Consider the following 9,151-nt stretch of genomic DNA (forward strand, 5'->3'; position numbering starts at 1 on the left):
GGTGCTGTGATACTTCTAGTATTGAGTAGAGACGTGATTGTGAATATGTCTTGTTGTTATTTGTATAATCTATATACGGTTTCAAATAAGATACAGCCTTGCCTTTTTGAACCCAGGTATCACTAAATACATAACTACAGCTCATATTTGGTGATTACAGAGTAATAAAACGTGAAAAATAACCGAATAAACGTCTCTGGCACGGTAAAACTACAACTCCCACAATGCCGCGTTCAGCCGGACTTCACGTGATATGCTCCGTCCCCTTCATGTGATCATATCGACGAGAAAACATGGCGGATGTAGAAGCGACGAAATCTTTGAGCGGACTGTTGAATGGAATAGCTCAAAAGGTGTATTATAACAACAGCGACATCACCGAGGAGCTGCTGAAGAACGAGCTGTACGCCGACCTGCCGCAGGAGGAGTTCAAGGCTTTGCATGAGAAAATGAAAGGCCTCCTGAAGGTAGTAACACACGCCCATCCTGGAAGTAGCACTGCAGAAATATTACCCACATCTTTTTCTGTCTTTTTCTACATATGAAAAAGAAGCACCCGAAAGATTTTTAGTGGACATGAATGTATGTAATTAATAGATGTTTGCTCTGCAGTTTGGACTTTTAGCAGAAGCTGCAGCCAAAGTATCTTATAAGTGACATACAGGAACTACAGCTGCCAAATAAGTGAATAGTGAAATGTCATTTTTCACTTCAGATCAGAAACTGTTTATTGCCAAGTAACATACATTACAAGGGATTTGCTGTGGTCTGAAGGTGCTATTGTTTTGATAACAAATAAGTAGAATATAAAAGCTAAAATAAGAATAAAATAAAAATAAGATAAGATAAATAACAACAGTGCAGTGACCAGAATAAAGTAAAGTGTCCAGTAGGGGGTGGGTGCGTTAATGTAACGCAGGGGGGACAGGGGTGATGTACGTTATGTCAAGGTTCAGCTTTATTGTCATTATACAACCCAGGATTGCACCATGAAGTGCAGCTGTAGCCCCCTCCACGCCGCACACACAGAAAATGTAAATTAAAACGGAACAAAACAATAAAGTAGAGCAACATTTGAAATGTAATCTTATTTTGAGTCTCCTCAATATGTAACTAATAAGAAATGCATGTCAGTAGCTACAGTCTGCTCAGAAGTGTTTGTCTGAAGAGGTCTGTCACCAAATTAAAGCTTTTGTATTAAGCTTTGTTTTTCTTATGACTGATTGTTTGTACATTCTTACAACTCAATAAAAAAAACCTTTAGTAGTGGAAATGAGGGTAGTGCAAAGATAATGGTATGCTGCAAACTAAGACCAGCACAACAGAATAGTTCCATGTCAACAACAAGTTGCTACCACAAGTAAAGCGTAAAAGAGTTTTAAAACTAGCAGCAGCTTCTGCTTTGTAAAGGTTTTCAGGTAAACATCAGCTTATAACTCGTTCATATAAATCCTGATGAGATTGTCCTAAATGTTAATGGTGAAACTTTTTCAAACTGCAATGTTTTCTTCCATTAGTCTGTTCCAGTGTGTCTCAGCAGGGGGCAGCATTAACAGCTCCAGTGCTGTTTACATTCAGGTGCCCTGTGACCTGCACTAAGCTCAACCACAGAATCACATTCGCTTCGCTCTTTTCCTTTTATTTAATCAAGTAAAAGTGTCATTGAGATTAAAATTGAATTGCAAACTTTTCAGGAGAGATGTGGCAACATGAAAATATTGTCACAATGATAAATAACACAAACAACATAAGCAGATCAAGAGTATACAATCCCACACTGGTCTGATTGTAGAACTGCAGAACTTTGTGGCGCACTTCAGCTGATCCTCCTCATCCTCTTTTCCTCCATCCCTCAGTCTATCGCCACAGCAGACATGGACCACGCCCAGCTGGAGGCCTTCCTCACAGCCCAGACTAAGAGGCAGGGCGGCGGTGGGTTGACTGCGGAGCAAGCGGCCGCCCTCTCTCGCTTCTGGAAGAGCCAGCGAGTCCGAGTGAGGGAGAGCTTGCTGGCTCAGAGCCGCTGGGAGCCCGGTCTCAGGGGCCTCTCCTGGAGGGTGGACCTCCAGACTGCAGCCACCCGGGGAGATGCGGCCCACAGCGGCCCGGTTGCCCTGATGGAGCTGGAGCTGGGCAGAGCCGGACAGGTGAGACTGACATCCAGTGTTTCCTCCGCTGCTCATTAATGCTGGGAACTGACCAGTACAACGTCTACTGCCGCATTTTGAAAGTGTTTTGCTCAAGTGCTGTCGCTGCACACATAAATGGCACAAGCTCTGTAAGACTTAATCCTTTTTATTGAACCTATTGGCATTTTGGAGACATTTTCTAGTGTTTGCAGACCCTCAGAATAAAACAGCTATTTTCTTTGTAATGGATTTGTGTGGGGAAAAGTCTCTCTGGGCCAGTGGCCGTCACATGGCCACCTATACCAAAATTGCTGCACTGCTCAGAGTCGTCCTCTTCCTCATAGTCACTTAAAAAAAATGCTAGATAATCATGAAGTTTTTAAGTTTTACGTTGTTGACAGTTTTCCAGCTGTTGGAGATCTAGCTGTGTCATTTAGCCGAAACACAAAAGGAAATAGTGCAGTGTTGTTATATTGTTATTATATATACAGCATTATAGTATCAGCACATTGTATGCAATGAGGACACAGGTTCTGTCTACACATATATAAACTTTTAGTTGTTGCACCAACTACAATATTTATAATGAATACATGAATTAAAGAAATTAAATATAATATTAAATATCAATATTAACACTTACCTTGCACTCTACTCTGTGAGCTGCCAGGGTGCTCCGAATGTGTAGCTTTATACTGTTTAGATACCAGTAAACACTGCTGACTGGTTTTGGAGAAAGATTCCAATATGGCAGGATGTACTGATGGAATCAGTGCTGTGGAAATGGACATTATTCTGAATTTATTATGACAAAAGGCCTTTATTTCCCACATGGAGGCCTGGTTCTGTCTGCCGCTGAGGTATTTTTGCAGATCCTTATATTATATATCAGATATATATATCTGACTATGGGTCCTGGTAACTTCATTTCATTCATTTCTAAGACTTGTCTCTGAGAACAGCCAAGAGTAAATACAGAAAGTAGCCCACTTTGTTTACATGTGTGAGGCTGTGGGTCGCTGCTGATGTGTGTTTGCTGGGTCATGGCAGGAACATGCTGCTCGGTCTACAGGTAGCTGAGGTGCATTGGTGTCGTTCAGATATATAGCATATATACCATCTATATAGCATATAGCATTATTACCATCGTGTTCAGTTCCAGTGTCCAACAGACTTCCCAACAGGAGGGTAGGTCAACCAATCAGCTTGTTTGATTTGTTTGGGAAGCTCAAGCCTCTCGTCTTTTACTCCTTACTCTTTTAAATGTTTCCAACCTACAAGCCTCGCGCCATCCAATTAGATGTTTGGGCTGTTGATCAAAACAAAGCAATGTGAGGACGTGATCAACATTACTATTTCACTGTTGTCACCGGATTTTCTGACAATTGTAGAAAATAATTGAGAAAATAACCAAGAGATTAATTGATAATGGAAATAATCATTAGTTGCAGCCAGTTTTCAGTGATATAAATATCATTCGGCTTCATGCTTGTCTCTCTGGGTACATGCTGCAGTACGTCTTGATAAAGTTTCCAACCACGTTTTCATATTGGCGGTAATGTCTCACGCTCTGTGCTAAGAGATGTGACTCTAACCGAACAATAGACCGTGGATGGAGACAATAGCTGTATCCATGGAGACCAGGAGAGGGATCATCACGGTGTGACGCCCTTTCTTGAGAACAATTGGAGGATACAGTGATGGGGCAGATGGGATACCCTCATATTATACCTGAAGTAGACTTCATTAATGTTGAAGTAGCTTGTAATTAACACAGAGCTGGTCAGTGAGAGGAGTTCACTCTGCTGTTTCAAACTAGTCACTGTCACCTTTCACCTCACACAGTATCTTCTCCCAGCGTCTCTCCCTCCTTACTCTTTGAAAACCTTCGATCAAGTGCGACTAATTGATGCTAATTTCCATTTAGATGGTGCCATTAACCCATCCTACTTAAACATATCTCCCCCCTACCCCTAGCAAGATTTACAGCAGTACATTCAAAACAAAAAAAGTACTAATCTAACTAAAGGTTATTAAGTTTAAAGTGACACTCTGACTGTTAAATGAGCCGTGTTCCAGAGAAAGCTGCTGTGTATTAAGAGTTTAATACAGTGTCTGGCTGGCTGCCATTTTGTCTGTGCTACAACAAAAAGCCTGGAGAGGTGGTTTTTTGTGTGTGTTGGACCGACCAAATGTCTGACACTGACATCAATAGAGCCACTTCACTATCAGAGCTAATAAACTGAAATCCCACCTCTTCACTTCAGTGCTCTGAACTCTAAATGTTAATCATGTTGTAATAAAATGTCTTCCTGCTTCCTCTCTCTCTCTCCCTCTCGCTCTCTCGCTCTCAGGACTCAGAGTTTGTGTGTCTGGAGTTTGACGAAGCCAAAGTCAACCAGGTGCTGAAGAAGATGGCTGACATCCAGGAGAGCATCGACAGACTCGTGCACCGCTCCTGAAACTGTGAGGAGCGCGATCCTGACTGAGACACGACTGATGATGACGTCTGTTTCGTCTCGTTCAGCGGCGACACACAGAAATGGGACTTGTCCAGATGTGTATTTGCCGGGACGGATCCAACACTGTGTGAGACGTATGATCACCATGTATTTAGACATGTTCACTTAAGATTCTGAATGACTTTCTACCATAATTCAAAGTGCTGTTTTTACATCAGGGTCCTCCTCTGATTGGATAAAGGGAAGATGAGGTCATTTTGGAGGATTTCTGGATTATGCAGTGAAGCAAAACATAAACATCTTTAAAATAAACACTGCAGTGTAATGTGAAGATGCTGACTGGGATGATGTAACTTTCAGTGTAAAGGTGTGTTGTGACTGAACGGAGAGCGAACGTTTGAGACGAAGCGGTTGCACATAAAGTCGATGCAAAGACAGTGGACGCAAAAACACGGTTGTTGACAGGAGAGAGGAAGCCGCGACCGCACGCTGCTGCACGGTGAGAAAAAACATTTCAGTGTTAAAAATGAGTTTCACGTTCAATCTGAACAACCTTAATGCTTTACGCTGACTTCACAACAGGCACATCTATACTGACGTGTGACAAACTGGCATAACATGCTAACATTTGCATAGAATGTTTGTGTTAGCATGCTAACATGCTAAATTTTATATTCAGCTTTTTTTTTAACATGAATGTGAAGATGCTAACTGTAGCTAATGTTAGCGTTTAGCTGAAAGCATACTGATTCTGTGTTGAGCTATCACCCGCCTCGAATGCTAACTTATAGTAACTAATGCCAACATTAGTAAACGAACATGCTAAACTTTAGCACGTCACTCAAATATTCAGTTCAGTTCAATACAACTTTATTCATTCCTGCTAGAACAACACACACCTACCCAGGATATTATCAAAATGTTAGCACAAGGTGACAAGCATTTAGCTGAAAGCAAGCACAGCTGACAAAGTCCAGTTTCGACTGATAAAGGTTGGCCTGTTATTGACGTTATCAGGTCTTATCAGGCAGCTGAAAACAGTTTAGAGCGTCCTGTTCCTTTAAGACAGCGGTGTCATCATCCAGTCCTGAGCCCACCTGGTGTCAGGTACATGTCCAGATGACACGTGGCTCATTCATTCTTAAGAGGAACAAAATCCTGCAGGACATCATACCAGAGTTTGACGCTCCACACCGATCCAGTGGAACACATTACTGCCTTTAAATTAATATTAATGTCAGTAAATGAATAAACAGTTTTTACAGCGTAGTTTTCTGTCTGTGTTCAGAGAGGAGGCCACATGACTCAATATATCAGCTAGATATCTGACATGCAATAAAAGGCTGATAACAACTTAATAAATAAATAAAAGTCAGTAGAGTTTGAACCGTATGAACCTGGTTCCACAGTATTTACAACCCAACATGCTCTGACACTGTTGTGGTCTGATGTGCTGTTTGTCAACAGATTTGTGACAATTAAGATTAAAAGCAACGTTGTGCAAAATCAGAAGTTTGCCTTCATTTTTTATTTTTTATTGGGGGTTCTTCAGTTCTCTGTTGTGTCTCTCAGATACTGACCTGTAGGCCTACTTTGGAGCACCACATGGTGCTCGGGCTATATGTTGAAACTTTATTAGTAGTAACAGTTGCGGCTGCTGCAGGCTCCCGCTCACCTGAGGGAGGAGTCACTGCGCGCGCACTACCCAGAAGAGACGCACGCTCGCACCGGAGACGTTTCTGCCTGTCAGTGCACGCGGGATGTGACTTCTGTGTTCACGTCGGAGGTTTGAGGACCGACCCGGAGTCCAGTTTCACGGAGTTCATGTTTTAATGAGGATCAGTGCGCCTGCTGGATGAGCGAGGCGCGTTAGTTCAGGTGCAGGAGCCCGCAGCCTGTCGGTCCGCGCCGGACCTCACTCTTCACAACCAGGACGTAAGAAGACCATCTCACAGGTGTGTGTGTGTGTGTGTGTGTGTGTGTGTGTTATTAAGAAGCTCCGGAGTTTAATCGCTGAACAGATGTGAAAGTATCAGCAGCAGTCTAACTATCATCATCATCATCATCATCCTATAAAACAGTGAAGAAAAGTGCTCTGACTTTATAGACCTCAGAGGAAATCACAGGAAAGATTGATCAATGATGTCAGTGTAAATAATAAAGTGTTAGTGGGAGTCAGAAGGGCCCCCTGATCTGACTTACAGCTGTAACCCCCCCCCCAGTCAAACAGAGTGTCGGCCCCCTCCTGCTCCAACACAAACACATCTTTTATACTCATGTTGTAACCACATGAATAGAAGGTGTAGCAGCCTGCAGTGGCGTTTTATTATAACTGCACTGAATGTAAAACATGTTAATTGTCATCCAGGTGAGATTAACTCTGAAGTGAAGATTAAAGAATGATGATGATGATGATGATGACTAAAAGATAGGAAAGTGCACCTCAAGTCTGGTCTGGTCGCACCGGAGTTATTGTGGTTTGTGCTAATTTAAAGGGTCCCCGTGTAAAAAGGTGTTGAGTATTTCAGGTGAAACGTGGTTCTCTTTGTCGTCCTGCATCGTGCAGCTGATTCAGGTTCTTCTCAGAGGAAAGAAGAACGGAAGCACTGTGCTGCACTTTTAACATATTCCTATGTACTTTGTGTTAAATAAAATCACCACACAGCAGAGCTGTATTACATTAGTTATTATTATTAGTATTACAGCACAGAAGAACTGCACACAACGCTCAGAGAGTGGGGAAGAAAGGCGGGTTAATAAGGACCCAGCAGATAAAGGATTTGTCGTGTACATCTGAACAGAAAGCAGGTTTACTGTTGGCTGCAAAACTGAGCCGACTCAAACTCTCTCTTGACCTCCAACAGCATGTGAAGGTTAAATCACTGAGCTTCGAACCATCAGCATCAGACCCCAACCTCCCCTCTGTTTCAGTATTATTTCAACAGGCCATCAGACCCCGAGACCAGATAGGAACGTCACCGAAAGTCTCTCTCACAAGCCTGATAAAGTTTTCATGTTTCAGCGCAGTAGCTACACATATGGCTCCTTACTTTCAGTTATTAAAGATTAAGCAGCTCATTTTCATTTTTTCTGAATTATCTGAAGCATTTTCTGAGCTGCCAGGAGGATCTTGTTCCCCATAGACTACAGGGTCGGTGTGTTCTTTCAGCAGGAAACGGAACAACCTTTGGAAGTGTTGCGACACACAGTCTGCACGGGAAACTAGCGCGAATCAGTTTGCTGTTTTTAAAAATGCAGTAAAACCAAACCATGACTCTCCCTTTACATTCTGCATTAGCAGTTAACAGCTCTGCAGATCAAGACGTGACGTGAAGACTTAGCTATTACTAAAGCTGTAAAATCACCATCACGTTGCACACACAGACAGGCAGTACATGAGTACTGTTCACATTAGTGCGTCAGTCTGAGGGAATGTAGAATAAAGGTTCTGATCAGATCAGTTCATTCAGCTTCTTCCTGGTTGACGTGTCATTGTGTTAAACTCCAGATGGCTCCAGAAACAACAGCCTGGTTCCACTCGGAGACGTCCCTCTCCACCCTGCAGCTCACCCATGTCCCCGCCAGACCCAACTGACCGATCGTCTCCACACCAGAGGTAATAAAAACGACAAGGTGTGCGGATGTAAGTGTGTTTTGTAAAAAATGGAATAAGAGAAAAACAAGAAAACCCTGAGGACTAAATATCAGAAACACTGCAAAACAGTTCAACATCTGTACAAACTGCAGGCTGCAAAATGACCATGAAGTGGAATCAATGCGTCTTTTGAACAGTTTCAACAACAAATTCATGATTTGTTGCAGCACTGGTGGATTAGACTGCATTCCTTTTAGCTAACTACTCTTGTAATGGTTCCCTCAGTGGCAGTTTAACACTTGTTTTTTTTTATTTTTGTGCCCCAGTAAAACTAATCCAAGCTGTATTTAACAGCTAATAGCTACAAATAGGTATGTGACTTAATAGTGTTAAGGAACAACAGTGACATCAAGTGGTAGAACTGTAACAGTGTAAATCTTCTACGTGTATTTAAGTTAAACTGAACTGAAAAACTTTATTTTGTTTTGCGTTGCCGTACCGTCAACCTCACGATGGAAACACAAAGTTATTGTGGTGTTCGTGCTCTCTTGTGTGTGCAGTCAGTCCACAATGACAAAGACTGCTGCCAGTAAACTGGCGTCATGTGCACGGCTGAATTGGAAACGTGTGATTCTCGTCTGTCGTTGTTGAAGGGAGAGGAGGAGGAGAAAAAATGGTCATGGGCCCATTCTTGCAGGATTAGAGATAAAAATCTGGCCTTGTATGCAGCCGGTCTGAACTCTGAAACCAAACGGGGGGGGGGAATCAAGCTTCCCATTGAATTGTACCAGATTCTTCCAGTCTTATTCTTGCTAAAGGCGTCAGGGTCGACCTCGCTGTCTCTATGTTTCCAAATGTCCCTTTATATCCTGGCTTTGTTGTAAGTCTGATGCTGCAGATCTGAGCCTGTTTCTTGTTGGCTTGTCGGTGATCTTCTTCATTTGTTGTGGTTTGTGCAGGTGCAG

The 9,151-nt window shown here is 42.6% G+C and overlaps 1 protein-coding gene across 1 annotated transcript; it reads left to right on the forward strand.

Moving 5' to 3' along the window:
* Positions 1–293: 293 nt before the first annotated feature.
* Positions 294–6,103, forward strand: commd1 (copper metabolism (Murr1) domain containing 1). The gene is made up of 3 exons (XM_070921449.1): positions 294–467; positions 1,857–2,147; positions 4,484–6,103. The coding sequence occupies exons 1-3, from the start codon at positions 294–296 to the stop codon at positions 4,589–4,591; spliced, it is 573 nt and encodes a 190-aa protein (XP_070777550.1). The 3' UTR covers positions 4,592–6,103.
* The last annotated feature ends 3,048 nt before the right edge of the window (positions 6,104–9,151 follow it).

Source organism: Enoplosus armatus, chromosome 2, assembly GCF_043641665.1.
Source record: "Enoplosus armatus isolate fEnoArm2 chromosome 2, fEnoArm2.hap1, whole genome shotgun sequence".
NCBI lineage: Eukaryota > Metazoa > Chordata > Actinopteri > Centrarchiformes > Enoplosidae > Enoplosus > Enoplosus armatus.

What these genes read in the sequence shown, in the direction of transcription:
- commd1 (XM_070921449.1), top strand. Translation starts at nt 294, where the DNA reads ATGGCGGATGTAGAAGCGACGAAATCTTTGAGCGGACTGTTGAATGGA. An exon ending in AAATGAAAGGCCTCCTGAAG is followed by an intron (nt 468 to 1,856) that starts GTAGTAACACAC and finishes TCCATCCCTCAG; the next exon opens with TCTATCGCCACAGCAGACAT. An exon ending in AGCTGGGCAGAGCCGGACAG is followed by an intron (nt 2,148 to 4,483) that starts GTGAGACTGACA and finishes TCTCGCTCTCAG; the next exon opens with GACTCAGAGTTTGTGTGTCT.